Source organism: Dromiciops gliroides, chromosome 2 (assembly GCF_019393635.1).
Source record: "Dromiciops gliroides isolate mDroGli1 chromosome 2, mDroGli1.pri, whole genome shotgun sequence".
Lineage (NCBI taxonomy): Eukaryota > Metazoa > Chordata > Mammalia > Microbiotheria > Microbiotheriidae > Dromiciops > Dromiciops gliroides.
In genome coordinates this window covers 51,492,463-51,507,679 of record NC_057862.1, presented here as the reverse complement: position 1 = coordinate 51,507,679, position 15,217 = coordinate 51,492,463, and the positions used below count along the sequence as shown (strand labels likewise).

The following is a 15,217-nucleotide window of genomic DNA, read 5'->3' as shown; positions in this document are numbered from 1 at the left end:
GGTACTTTTCCAGGTATAAGGGTAAAACATTCAGGGATTAGGCCATTACTGCTTCCTCTCCTAGCTGGGCAGCCTATCACCCTCAGGCAGACTCTCATTCTGTCCTTGGGATTCTTCTCTTGTATCCTTGGATACCATTTGCTTGGTTTTGTCTGGGGGGGGGGTGCCCTGGTCTTTTGCAGAGTCCCAGATGTTTTCCAGCAATCAATAGATATTAATTGAACACATAATATAGGGCAGTGCTAACACTGGGGATTGGAGATGTCCAGGGATGGCTCAAGGTGTCTGGGTAAAATTCAGCCGGATGAAGCAGCTAGTTTGTACAATGGACAGCACTGGACCCAGAATCAGGAAGACCTGAGTTCAAATCCATCCTGAGACATCTGCTAGTCATATGACCCTGGGCAAACCACTGGAGTGTTGTCTGCCTCAATTTCCTCCCAGGGTTGTTGTGAGAACAAAATAATATATTTACAAAGTGCTTCACAAATCTTAAAAGCACAATAAAAATAATATAATAATTATTATTAATTACCAACCTTATCAAATATAGGCAGCTAGAAGAGATCACTGACCTTTCAGGAGGAGGGCAGGAAGACTCACCAGAACTGTCAGGACTGTTGTTCCCACAGTAACATTCTCATACAGGCTGACATTGTATAGTGGCTGACTGAAGATGGGTCTGTTGTCATTCTCATTGATGAGGGTAATCTTCACTTTGGCATAGCCCACATGGTCAGGCACACTCTCATTGGCAAACATCTAGGTAGGGAGAAAAGAAAGGATGACTGAACACTTTGCCTCTAAATGAATCCCATCTTCATCCTTTGGTATGTTACCACTGGGCAAGGAACATCCACCCATCTCAACCCAAGGTATCTGTTCTTACTTTCTATCCACCTATCTTTCTTGGGCCTCTACCCACCTGCCACACCCTTGTTCAAGAAGAGGTAGGGGGCAGCTAGGTGGTGCAGTGGATAAAGTACCACCATGGATTTAGGAGGATCTGAGTTCAAATCAGGCCTCAGACACTTGACACTTACTAGCTGTGTGACCCTGGGTAATTCACTTAACCCCCATTGCCTTGCCAAAAAAAAAAAAAGAAAGAAAAAGAAAAAAAAGAAGAGGTGATGGCCTATGTACAGTCTTCTAACTGCTGCTTTTGGGGGCCTCTCTAGAAAGCCATTTGGAGCTGTTGGCCCTGCCGGGCAGGACTGATGGTGGACTGGGCCAGAGGGGAATGTGAACATCTGGACCCCTATCACCTATTATGATAAGAACATATACCAAGGGGTTGTGTTCTGAAAAATACGTAGTTTCCCTAGTGGTGGGTACCTTGTGTTTAGTTGGCAGCTCTTATCACTGAGGTCTTGAGCTTGGGGAAAGGAAGGAGGGGCTCTTGAGAATCTGGACACCTCCATTTCTACTCATTTATTGGCCAATATGTGGCTCTAGGAAAACAGGAATCATGAGTTTCCCCCCAGCCCCTGGGCTCAGCCGCATATACAGTTCTGTGTATACTTGGGTTCTTGCTTAAAAATCCTGCTCAACATTTCTGATCTTGGCCTCTCTATCCCCTTGATCCAGGGTACTCTAAACCTGTCCTCTCTAGCCCACTTTCCTTCCCTACTTTACCAGCAAGCTCAAGTCTAATGGAATCCCAGGGCATCTGGGCCAACCACAGAGTTGGGCCTGATGCAGTTCTTTGAAGTAGTTCTTGGCTCACCCTTCCCTTTCTATTCTGAACCCAAACCTCAGTCTTTCAATGTCCCTTTCTCCTTCTGGGTAACCTGTGCCTTCATATTTTGCCATTTTGTAATGTCCATGTGTGTCCCCTCCCCTTGTACTCCTGACTTTCCCAGGGTAGTGAGAAGAATAGGAAGAAATAATATTCACCTTGAAAGAAGGCTAATGGTGGATGGTATCTGGAGAGAGAGATTTGGGGTCTTAGGAAAAACCTTTTAGTAATTTTCTCAACTCACATTCCATAGTCAGTCACCTCCTACTCAGCCTATGCATAAAGATAAGATACCCCTTCCCACACCACTATTTATCTTGATATGTTGTCAGGACTTTGTCCGGTGGGTAGCATTTTTCTGGGGTGGACTTGGAGGCACTTTGGCATCTACCTCCCGAATCCTAGTGATGGGCCGTTAACATTGCTCAGATATGTGTTTCTATCACGTCCATCCCTGTGAAGAACCATCCATTGGTTTGACTTGGCAGAAATTCTCTTGTTCAGGATCCTTGGCCAAAGTCAACCTGCCCCAGCCTCTTCAGTTGCTGAGCTCAAGACGATCCCTATCTCAGGCCTTTGGAAGTGTTAGGGAGGGATGGAACTGATTTAGTTCATTGCCTGAATCTGCACTCCCCACCTCAGCCCAAGGGGAAATAAATATGAGAAGAGAATACTTACATCAAAATCATAACGGGAGACAGTCTCATAGTCCAGTGGTTGGGCCACTCGCATTCGGATGTCAGCTTTCCCCTGGATGGAGGTGGGGGAGACGATGAAGTGGTGGGAGTTGTTGCCCACCAGGTACACTTCAAACATGCTGTTGAGGCCCTGGGAAGAAGTAAGACAAAGAACTCTATGATACAGTGACACAGGTGACTGGAATGCTGGGGTTAGATGGAGTGTGGGCTTAGGCAGAAGATGTGTTGGGGCAGCTGGAACAGGATGGCTGGTGACCAAAGAAAAATAAGCAGAGGGGTAACAAGTGAGGAAGTAACAACAGGCAAGATTAGTGTGGAGCAACCTCAGGACAGGATTGGGGAGAGTTCAACGTCTATCTATCTTATCAGGTTCTGATCTGAAAATGGTTTCGGGGATGGGAATATCGATCTAGATTTAACAAAGGGGAAGGATGGAAACCCTCACCTTGATCTTTTGGCTTGGGCCATAGGACCTTCCCAGCTGAGACTACCTAAATTCTGTCACAAAATAGCAATAGGGTCCTCTCCTCAGATGGGCCATCCTGGGAACCATGACTATTCCCTTACGTCAATATCAAGAACACTGGTCAGCAGTGGTAACACTTGTACATCAACCATCATAGGCATGGTATACACTGGTATGGACACTTATCAATGTCCTTTTCAAAGGATGCCTGTGTGGCCAATGAGGAACCTAGAGTCCTTTCCAGGGGGCTACATGAACTCACTGAGGAAGACCTTGGCTCCGGTGAGTTTCTTTGCAATTATTTGGCAGGCTCCTTTAACAGGAGGTGATGCTGGCAATCTGGCTGTCTCTCACATGTCATCTCCCCATACATATCATGCCTTTCCCTGGCTATCTTCCATGCCTGGAATGTTCTCCTTTTTCACTTCCATCTTCTGGTTTCCTTCAAGACTCATCTCTCTTCCTGCCTTCTACAAGGGGCTTTCCTGGTTTTCCTTCCCTCTCTGCACTAGGGTTTTCCCTCTGAGCTTACCTCCCATTTACACTGTCTATATTGTGTGCAGACATAGTAATTTGCATGTCTTCTCCCCTGTTGGGGGTTAAGGTCCTCGAGGGCATGAACAGTGTTTTTTCCTTTCTTTATACGCCTAGTGCTTAGCACGTGGTGAGCACTTGACAAATGCTTGTTGAACAGCTGCCTGGGTCTTCTGCCTCTTGAGATATGATCTTGTTGTAATAGCTTTGGGCAGATAGTACTGATTTGGGGGAAGCAAGAGGACATTTTTCTTATTGTTGCCCCTTTGTCCCTTGTTTAGCCTGTGCAGGATTTATTGGTCTGCGAGAGTGGATCACCCACTCCCTTTCTTGCTCCCACTGACTGTCCTCTAGCTCCTTCCTGTGTGTGTGATTGCTTGAGAGGGAGTGTGTGGATGGTGTCATGGAAGGCTTCATCCCTCCCAGTAATAGAGCTTCTGTCTTGGGAAAAGGCCATTATAAACAGCTGCCTCTTGGAGGGTGAGGGTCCAATTTGGGGTTTCCTTGGCAAAGATACTAGAGGGGTTTGCGATTTCCTTTTCCAGCTCATTTGACAGATGAGGAAATGGAGGCAGAGTAAAGTGACTTGCCCAGGGTCACACAGCTAGTCACAGCTAGTAAGTTTCCTTTTTTTTTTTTTTTTTTTGGTGAGACAATCAGAGTTAAGTGACTTGCCCAGAGTCACACAGCTAGTAAGTGTTAAGTGTCTGAGGTCAGATTTGAACTCAGGTCCCCCAGACTCCAGGGCCAGTGCTCTTTCTACTATGCCACCTAGCTGCCTCAGCTAGTAAGTTTCTAAGGCTGGATTTGAACTCGGGGAGATGAGAAGGCCTGACCCCAGGGCTGGTGCTCTATGCACTATGGTGCTACCTAGCTGCTCCCATCTATGCAAGCATGTTGTGTGAAAACAACCTTGCTTTTCATCTCAGGAGACCTGGTTCTTAATCTTGCCTCTGATTTTTATTAGAGGAGTGACTGTGGGCAAAACATTTAAGATCTCTAAGCCTCAGATTCTTCATCTCTAAAATGAGTATAAAGATACTTGTACCACACCTTCCTCACAGGGTTGTTGTGAGGAAGGCACTTTGGGGATTTTGAAGCACTATGTAAATTTTGGTTATTGCTCTTTTTTTAATCAATGAATTGTTGTTTGTTGAATTCAATTATTAAATTTGATAGGATATGCCATCTGGTATAGACCCTGGTGCTCTATGTCGTGGCTGCTTGGGTTCTTTTGGTTCTCTCCCGCCTCTGCCTGACCCTCCTGGGGACCCTTCCCTCCAGGGCACATGAGCTGTTCCAGGACCCTCACACTTGACAAACCTTTTTCCTCCTTCTTGGAGTGTGACCTGGTATAGACCATGGCGGAAAAGCTCTTTGGTCCTAACGGGAGAATTTTCAATTTTACCCCTTGTGGACTCCATCCTGTTAGGAGGGGATCAATTAAATGCCCGAAGGGTCACTAATAGCTAAAGCTGTCAGAGTGTGACAGCTTTAAGCAGGTGACAGGGTCAGAGGATCTCCCTCTCTCCCCTCTCCCAGACCTAAAGCCCAGCTCTTCCCCAGCAGGGCCTCTAGAGGGAGTGAGCTGCAGATGAGTTGCTCCCACCCTGTCAGCCCCACAGGCATGAAAGATGCTCCAGTCCTCTGGGGGCCCCGTTGTGGAGATAATGGAGGAGGAGAGACTTGAGCAAAGACATTTTATTACCTGTCCCCCTGCTCCCCCCTCCGCTGACCCAGTTCTTCCTACTGGGTCACTAAGTTACTTACCACGGTGTCCAAGTGGGAATGAAATTAAAGTGTTGAGTGAAGGAAAGAGACTAGAGAGACAGAGACAGAGTTAAGATAGAGAGACAAGACTGACAGAGAGACAAGTCAGAGAGACAGACAGAGAGACAAGACAGAAAGACAAGATAGAGACAGAGACAAGACAGAGATAAGACTGAGAGACAGTCAAGATAGAGACAAGGAAGAGAGTCAAGACAGAGACAGACAGGAGGCTTAAGCAAGGATTCAGAACAGATGTTAGATGGTTGCACGCCCCTGCCTTAGTCCCCTTGACAACCGGCTATGGGGATATATCCAACTGGTCAGTGGTCCACACTGGGGCTTCTTAAACTTTTTGCACTCACAACCCCTTTTAGCCCAAGAAATTTTTACATGACCTCAGGTACATAGGTATATAAATAGGTATACATAACCTTTTACTATTGCCATATTTTTTCATGACCCCCACATTTGACTATATATGCCATATGGGGTTGTAAATCACAGTTGAAGAAGCTAGGGTTTACATTAGAACAGGAAGAAGATCCAAGAAGTACACCACACCTCCGACAACTGCCCCCCAATTCCTAAGTCAACACTCAGGATCATATTCTTCTGCTCTAAGTCAGGGCTGCCACTATCACTCTTTGGCATGCCATCACCCCAACTAATTAAAATTCTAATTGCAATAATGATCCACACACACATAATTAAATAAACAAACAAGTAAATAAATAAATGAATGAATAAGTAACTAACACCAATGGCTTGCAGAGTGCTTCCCTTACAACAACACTATGAGAGAGATTATAGAAAAATAATTCTTATTCCCATTTATAAATGAAAAAAGTGAAACTCTGAAAAGTGATGATAGATAGACAGATAGATAGGTAGATATTATGCAGCCAGCCAGCCAGATGGATAGATAGACTCACATGCAGATATGGATAGATAATAGATAAACCAACATACAGACAGAATGACAGACAGATAGACAGAAAATGTATTAACTACTTGTTATATGCCAAACACTTTGTTAACTCCTGGGGATCCAAATACAAGCAAGCAAGCCCTCAAGAAGTTTATAATTGGGAAAGACAATATACACAAGGGAGATAAAAAGGTGTGGGTACAAAGAGGGTGGCATGGTTTAGAAGTGGTGGCTAGGAAATGACATGACGTTCTATTTCTGGATAAGATAAGGCAAAACTTCACCTTTCAAAACCTGGCATCACAGGGACAATGGTCCAGTGGAAGGAGTCCTGGCTTTGGAATCAAAGGAAATGAGTTTAAATCCTGCTTCTGTCATTCCCTTGGGATCTGGGGCCACCTTTTCTTCATCTATGAAATGAAGGGTTTGCACTCAATGGCTTCTCAGATCTCCAGCTTTGAATGCATGGGTTTTTTGTTTCTTTGTTTTTGCAGGGCAATGAGGGTTAAGTGACTTGCCCAGTGTCACACAACTAGTAACTGTCAAGTGTCTGAGGCTGGATTTGAACTCAGGTCTTCCTGAATCCATGGCCAGTGCTTTATCCACTGTACTACATAGCTACCCCCGAATACATGTTCTTAAGATCAAGAACCTCTTCATGTTCATAAAACTAATACATTTCAATACTGGGACTTCAACCCAGATCTTCTCTGTTCAATGCTAGCGCTTTTTCATTAATTATCTCCTATATACAAGGCACTAGCCTAGGCACTGGGGACAAAGATGAAACAAGGCCATTGTCTCTGCTTTCAAGGAGCCTTCCAAGTTTTTTGGGGGTGTGTTGAGGAAGGATGGGCATAGAACATGTAGATCAATACATCTATGCCAAAAGGAGGAATTCAGGCAAAGAGCTCTAGTAGGATTTGAGGAGGGGAGAATTGCTTTGGGAGAAGCCTGAGTCTCCAAACCTTTATAACCTTTAATAATTTCCTATCTGACTCTACCATGTCACCAAAACTGCCCTCCATAATGCGATCAATGATCTTTTAACTGTGGTAAAAAGTTTTTTAACAGTCAGTTAGCGATAATGAAGAGACACCAGTTTTTGAAGGACCGACGGCGGCCATGCATGGGCTACGCATGTCAGCCCGGCTGCTAAGCACTCCACTTCCGGGGTGCGAGCTTAAAAGGCAAGGAGAGAACGGAAGTGGGATCTCTTGCCTGCTTTCCTGGTCCGATGACTGGCGCGACACACAGAAAGACTCGGACTGGAGTTGGATGCAGCCCGGCTTGCCGTTAGCAGCACGTGCTTGACTTGGCTCTCTCTCTCTTCTCCCCAAAGGTGGCCTTGGGCTTTTGGTGAGTTTTATATGGAATATAGACTAAGCTTAGACTTAAGACTATTTGTTTTGTATTTCTACTTTCCTATCCCTCTAATCAACATCACCTGGTAACTACCACACAATAAAAGCTCTAACTATAGACCAGAGGTTTCTTCCATTTACTAGTCTGGGAGATAAATTAAGGAAAAGGTTAGGAAGGGGAGGTTAATGCTCAGTATCCAATTTTAAAACTCACAAACTATTATATCCAATGGCTTCTTCCCCATCTTCATTTTGACCTCTCTATTGCTTTGACTCTAGTCAGCTACAGCCTCCTCTGGAACGTTCTCTTCTTCCCCGAGTTCTAGGCCGTTTCCCTTTGTCTTCTGGTTCTTCTACTTCCTATCTGACTTCTCTTAGTCTCCTTTGTTGAATCACCATCCATCTCCCGCTCTCTAAGAATGGGTGTCCTAAGCACTGTATTAGGTCCTCTTTTGGCCTTCTACTCTTTGCCTTGATGATTTCAACTGTTCACACAGGCTGAATTAAGATCTACAAAAATCTGTCTATCCAGCTCTTTATTTCTCCATATTACCTAAGAATACAAAGCACACATTTTCACCTGGATATCTTGTTGACATCCCAAATTCAACACATCCAAAGCAGAATTGGGTCTCTTCTCACCCAACCCCTCTTTCCTTTAAACTCTGCCATTTCTCTTGATAGCTTCACTGTCCTTTCTATTACTCCAGTCCAAAGTTTGGGGACTTTAATGGCTCTTCCCTCTCCTACAACATTCAATCAGCTGCCAAGTCTTGTTGGCTCTGCTTCCACCACATCTCTTCTCTCTATTACATGGCTACTACCCTTCTCGGTCAGGCCTTTGTCACCTCTTTCCTGGATTATTTCAACATCCTCTTAATTATTCTTCCTGTTTCTAGTCTACCTCCTATTTTTTTTTTTGGTGGGGCAATGAGGGTTAAGTGACTTGCCCAGGGTCACACAGCTAGTCAAGTGTCTGAGGCCAGATTTGAACTCAGGTCCTCCTGAATCCAGGGCTGGTGCTTTATCCACTGCACCACCTAGCTGCCCCCTAGTCTATCTTCTATTAAATCTACTTTCTCCACAGCTGCTAAAATAAAATTTCCCAAAGCACATGTATGACTATGTCCCTTCCTTACTTGTGGTACTTCATGTTGCCTCTAAGATAAAATATCAACTTTTCAGCCTGGCATTTAAAACCCTTCACACGGGGGCAGCTAGGTGGTGTAGTGGATAAAGCACCAGCCCTGGATTCAGGAGTACCTGAGTTCAAATTTGGCCTCAGACACTTGACACTTACTAGCTGTGTGACCCTGGGCAAGTCACTTAACTCCCATTGCCCCACAAAAAACCAAACCAAAACAAACAAACAAACCCCCCCCAAAAAACCAAAACAAACAAAAAAACCCTTCACAGTATGACTCCAATAACAATAATGATAATTGACATCCTGTGCTTTTTTTTTTTTTGACTTTGCAAAAAAAGTCTAACTTGAGCCTCTCAATAACTGCATAAGGTTACAATGGTGATAATGCTGGTATTATTCTCTCATTTTACAGATGAAGAAACTGAGGCACAGAGGAGGAAAGGGATTTACTCAGGGTTGCCTGGTATGAAGCGTCTGAGGCAGAATTTAAACTGAAGGCCTACCCTAGTGGCTGAAAGGATAGAGAATGAAAGAAGGAAAAAGAAAGAAAAAGAACAGGAAGATAAAAAGAAATAAAGAAAGAGGAAAAGAAAGAAAGGGAGGTAGAAGAAAAGAAAAGAAGGAATAAAGGAGATAGAAGGAAGGAAGAAAAGCAAAAGAAGGAAGAAGAAAAGAAAGGAAGGAAGAAAAAAGCAAGAAGCAAGGGAGGAAGGGAAAGAGAAGAAATGAAGGAAAAGAAAAAAGGAAGAAGGAAAGAAAGAAAAAGGAAGGAAAGAAAAGAAGGGAAAAAGAGAAAGAAGGAAAGGAAGGAAAAGAAGGAAAGAAGAAAAGGAGAAAAGAAAAGGAAGAAAGGGAAATAAAGAATAGAAAAAAGAAAGAAGGAAAGGAAGAAAAGAAATAAAGGAAAGGAGGAAGGAGAAAGAAAGAAGAAAATAAAAAGGGAAGGAAGGAAAGGAAAAAAGGAAGGAAGAAGAGGAAAGGAGAGGAGGAAGAGAAAGAAAGAATGAAAGAAGAAAAGAAGAAAAGGAAGGAGGGAATGGAGAAAGGAAGGAAGGGAGGGAGGGAGGGAGGGAAGAAGGGAGGAAGGGAGGGAAGAAGGAAGGCAGGCTATTGGATTAGGGAATTGGGTCCATAAATCCAAGCAATGAAAGAAGAATACTTATGACTGCCATGTTAATAACATGCAAATTAGCCCAGCGCAAACCAAGATCAAACAATTGGGTAGGATTAAGTAGTGGCTTTCCCGGATGGGATGAGTGTTGATCTGGGCGTGAGAGAAAAGGAAGACCACAGACAGATTAGCAGAGAAAGGGGTCCAGGTGTAGGGAACAGTCTGAGCAAAGATGCCGAGGTGAAATGAGCAAACAGCAGTCTGGCAAGCGATCGTCTGGGCTGAGCCACAAGGCATCGGCATTGGTAGGGGGGCAGTCCACGGAGGGGTGGCCCGGTGGGGCCTGTCTGAGCACTCTGGAGGCGGGGACTGTTTCATCTTTGTCTCCTAGCACAGTGCCTGGCACATAGCAAATGCCTAATACATAAAAACCTGTTGATTAGGCAACACGGATTCTATGAAGCCAATGCCCTAGCCCCGCCCCGCCTCTCTACAAAGGGCTTCTTTCCTCCTGGCTACAGATCCGCTTGGAGCTTCTTCCCCTTGGGTCCCCAGATGTATACAACAGGAAAGAGCTCAGGGCGGCCACTTCTTTCTTGCTTGCTATCGTAAGACCTCCACAATCTAGCTTCTTCCACCTACTTTCTAGTCTTACTCCCCAATATCCTCCTCCATACACTCCATTCGGGTCATGTCGGCCTGTGCTAGAGTTTGTTCACGTGCGGTGTTCCAGCACCGATTGTCTTGAGAGACAACTACGTTCCCCCTTACCAGAAATCCCTGGTTTCCTTCAATGCACAGCGTAGCGCCGCCCCCCCCAACCCCCCTCCTTGCCGCTGTTCGTGCCCTCTCCCTCCTTAAATGACTTTGTATTACTTTGACATTCTTTGTATTTGCTTATGTACGGAATCATGCAGAGCTTCAGGTGAGCAGGGCCGGCCATTTGTTATCTTGTTGAGCTCTTTACCTCGCAGTGAGGATCAAAGAAATAACATCTAAAAAACGGGACTTTGGAAAGGTTGAGTTCCTCTTCCTCCTCCTCCTCCCTTCGCGGGTATGGAGGTGACCCCGAGTCTGCAGAGGCCACGCTACTGGGCAATGAGGCTCAGGCAGGTGCTTCAAGCTGGAGAGGCTTCTACTGTGGGCCTGATGGTGGACTGCAGCCCTGGCAAAACAGGAGCTGGTATTATTTTTTAGATCTACTGTGTGCCAGGCATCGTGCTAAGTCCTTGGCATCATTTGGCTCAAACAACAATCCTGTGAACAAGGGACCTATATTAGCTCCATTTTACAAGGGAGGAATCTGAAGCAGAGGTTATGGTGACTTGCCCAAGGTCACCTAGCTAAGGTCTGAGGCACAATCTGAACTCAAGTCTTTCTGACTCCAAGTCCAACACTCAGAGATGTTCATGACCAGAAGATAGAATGTCATTGTATGATTTTTTTTTTGGCCATAGCATCTAGAGGGTATAGCAGATAGAACAATGAACCTGAAGTTAGGAGAATCTGAATTCAAACCCAGCCTCAGATACTTCCAAGCTGTGGTGACCCTGGGCAGGTCACTTAATTCTGCCTGTCTCAGATTCCTCATCTGTAAAACATAACACCTGCCTCCCAGGGCTGTTGTGAGTATCAAATAAGATGCTATTAGAAAATACTTTTAGATTCTTAAAGCTATATCGAGGCTAGTTTTATGATCATTACTGGTGAAGATTGTCTATTAAGGGGTGAGGGAGAGATTCTGGTAGAGAGAGATGAAATGCTGCTGATTACATGGGTTACTGTGGTCAGTGACACATTTCAAATGTGGGAAGTGGGGAGACCCCCCCAACATTTTCAAACCTTTCTCATGGTACACAGATACCTTCTCTAGGCTCTGACCCAAGACAGAGTCACCAGCTTGGAGCCTCCGGGTGGGAAGTGACAAAGGTCTGGGGTGCAGGTTGTTATGGAAATGCAAAGAGAGAGAGAGAAAAAGAGAGAGAGAGAGAGAGAGAGAGAGAGAGAGAGAGAGAGAGAGAGAGAGAGAGAGAGAGAGAATCATAAGGAAAATTAAGAGAACTAAGTACAAAGACTTAATTGATCAAAAGTGAAGGGAAAGGGGCAGCTAGGTGGTGCAGTGGATAGAGCACTGGCCCTGGATTCAGGAGGACCTGAGTTCAAATCCGGCTTCAGACACTTGACACTTTCTAGCTGTGTGACCCTGGGCAAATCACTTAACCCTCATTGCCCTGCAAAAACAAACAAACAAACAACCCTCCCCACAACAACAACAAAACCACATACACACACACAAACTCAAAAAGTGAAGGGGAAACTGGGAAGGAGTCCAAAAAATGACCATGGGGCTAAACCAGGGAAACTGGGATGATGGTGCCGGGAATCCTCTGAATAGAGGTGGTAGCCAGAAATTGTGGGAAGGAAGGAGATGCTATTTGTGAAGCAGAGAGGCATGTGAGGATTGTGCTCCCACTTTACAGATTGTGTGAGAGAGGCCCAGACAAGTTGAGAACAGTGACTAGGGCCCTGTTGCCTCAAAGGCATGTGGAGGAAAAAACAGCCTATATTGACTGAAAGTGCCTGTCTACCCCCATCCCCTCAAAGGATGGCCCAGAGAGGGGTCACTGGCTTGTCTCTGAGTCCCCCACCTGGCATGTTCCTGGGCTGCCTGCCACAGGCAGTTTCTTGTGGGTTGGTGTGGGTGGTGGGGGGTCCTCGAAGAGTTATCGAGGGGCTATTTTGTCAGGAAGCATGATAGAGAGGAACATCAAAAGGAACCCCAGCATGTGCCAAGAGGAGCCTGGTGGATTAAATTCCTTTCCAGCTGGGAAATCTGATCGGGCTGCTGATAGCTGCCATCCCCAATTACCAGCGGCTGCACCTCCCCACGTGTCATGGAGGGGGGAGCTGGGCCCCATCTACCCATGGGGAGGCTGGCTGAGATGGCTCAGGTTTATTTATTTATTTATTTAGGAGAAGGAGGGGGGAGGGGTGGGAGCTCAGCACATAAAGTAATTCTCCCCCTGATGATTCCTGCTCCCATGCGGTTCGCTTTGCTCCTGGTTACTGAAGCCTTTGTGCCCCCCGCGGAGGGCAGAACGCCAATCCTCCCATGTCCCCCGTTATCAGCTGCCTGCCAGAAGGGGCTGGCTTGCAACTTTCAACTTCTCTATCCCCCCCACCCCCATACAGTCTTTATTCCTACCTCCCTGATCCTGCAACAAGAGGGGAGTACTGGGCTTGATGGCATTAAGAATGGGAGCGGTCTATTTCCAAGGCCTTTCTTTCCCATCCTTCCCCCTGCGCCCACCAGTTCTCACCTATCCTGGTCTGCCTGGGCAGGTTTTCTCTTCTGTCTTTGGATAGGGTTTTAAAAGTCCAACTTATTTGGGTAGAAGTGGTAGGGGAAGAGGAAACAAGGGGTCCTTTCTAGGCCTTCATTTCCCTCATTTCATAAATTATTCCAGAGAGAGAGAGAGAGAGAGAGAGAGAGAGAGAGAGAGAGAGAGAGAGAGAGAGAGAGAGAGAGAGAGAGAAATAAAATATTCATCCAGGGAGCCAGCCCTGAAGATTCCCTAGATCTGTTCCCAGGAGACCAGATTGTGGGGAAGTGTGTTTGGTGGGGGCAAGGGGAGTTGAGACCACTATTAGTTACACCTTCCTTCCCAGGGAAAAGCCAGGTTCTCTCCCAGGGCATCTCCCTATGCAAGATAATTCGGTGAGTGAGGCTGAGCCAGGATGGAAGCCAGAGAAGAGCTCAGTCGTTATCCCCTTTCCTTCTGCCCTTGTCACTTGGTCACCTTTCTGCCCAAAAGCTCAGGACCATCTCCTTCAGAAATCGAAGAACTGCAGAGTTAGAAGGGACCCAAAAGGTCATCTGCTCTATCCCCTTGACTGATACATTCCAGCTCTTCCAATATTCCTGGTCAATGGGCTCTAGTCTCTACTTTGTGCACATTCTGTGTTAGGAACCTCCTGGGACAACCCTTAGACACATCCCTCTCTTCTGTCCACTGTCCAGCCAGTACCACTATCCCTAAACAGGTCATCCCTAACATCCAATCTGATAATTATGGTATTTATGTGCTTCGAGGGAGAACTAGCGTGGCGGTAGGGAAGAAACCATTGGATCTGGAGGCAGAAGACCTGGATTTTACTCCTGGTTCATTTTCTTGCTAGCTTTGTGATCTTGGGCAAGTCAAAGACCCCCAAAGCCAAGTTCATGCACCCCAGGTTAAGGGCCCCTGGACTCAATGAGCTCTGAGGTCCCTCCCAGCTCTACGGTGTTGATCTCATGAGCCTTGCTTCCCTTCCCCTCTCAACCTGGAAGATCCACAAAGATAGGCACCATCTCTATCCTTTATTCTGTAGACTGTGTGCACTGCTCCCCATTGTCTGAACTCTGCAGAGACTTGCCTCTGACTTAGTGGCATCCCTGGTGAGTCAAAGCCAATAGCATATTTCCATCAAAAGAGGAAATTCTAGGAGATTTCCTATTAGGAGATATTCTCTCTGGGGCTATTGCATATGCCCAAGGGTTGGAGAAAGGACAGCTAAATGTATCTTCACAATGCTCTCAAATGGCCAGTGACCAAGTACCTGAATCTTAATTTCCACTATATTAGAGGTGTGTGTGGCAGAGGGAGGGGTAGCAGTGAGAATAAAAGGGAGAGAGATGGTAGTGGCTTTTTCGAATGTTCACCAAAGGGATCAATGACTTAGCTGTGGTTTAGTGGGAGAGTCCTTGGCCTTAATAATTGGCAAGATTAGGGGACAGGTCACCCCCAATAGCTCCTGGCTCCCGGTGAACTATGAAGGAATGTTTTTCCCCTGCTTTCCTGTGGTCCCTGTTTTATCTATGCTACTGAGTGACAGAAAATCAAACTCCCCCCATGCTGTGTTCTTTATCATTCCATCATCCATTGCTTCACTTAATTAAGACAAGCAGACATCCACAGTAGCTAGGGTTAGGGAGGTGTCCCCCACCTTCAGTTTCACTACACTTTGGGGAGAAGTTGAGAGTCTTCTGTTCTTTTCCTGCTCCCCCGCCCTGGCCATCTCTCCTCTCCAAACTAGGAACAAGGGGATAGAGGGGCAGACTTTTGGCTCCATGGAAGGCAATATTTCCTAACAATTACAGATACCCAAAGGGCATTGGGTGGCACTGGGTGGTAATGAGATGCCGAGATTTCAGAAGCAGCTCTTTCATGGCTGTTCTTGCTGGAACTGGGCTCCCTACCTTTGCTGGGTACTCTTTACTCTGTCAAGGGACCAAGCTGGGAATGGGAAGGGATATCCAAGGGTTCTCATATATCCTCCCTCCTGTCTCCACCTTTCAATCCTCCTAGACCAAAGCCAATCACTCCCGGGTCTTAGAAAATGTTGGGGGAAGTAGGCACCCAGGTGGTAGAGTGGATAAGAACACCATCGTTGGAGTCAGGAAGCCCTGAGTTAAAATCTT

The 15,217-nt window shown here is 46.0% G+C and overlaps 1 protein-coding gene across 1 annotated transcript in view; it reads right to left on the bottom strand.

Annotated features, from left to right (window-relative positions):
• Nucleotides 1-15,217, bottom strand: part of CDH23 (cadherin related 23) — a 623,958-nt gene that overhangs the window by 248,569 nt on the left and 360,172 nt on the right. Inside the window, exons 12-13 of the mRNA XM_043983602.1 lie at nucleotides 2,417-2,566; nucleotides 604-762 (exon numbers count right to left, since the gene is read on the bottom strand). Coding sequence (XP_043839537.1) covers nucleotides 604-762; nucleotides 2,417-2,566 — 309 coding nt within the window. The remainder of the gene's footprint in view (nucleotides 1-603; nucleotides 763-2,416; nucleotides 2,567-15,217) is intronic.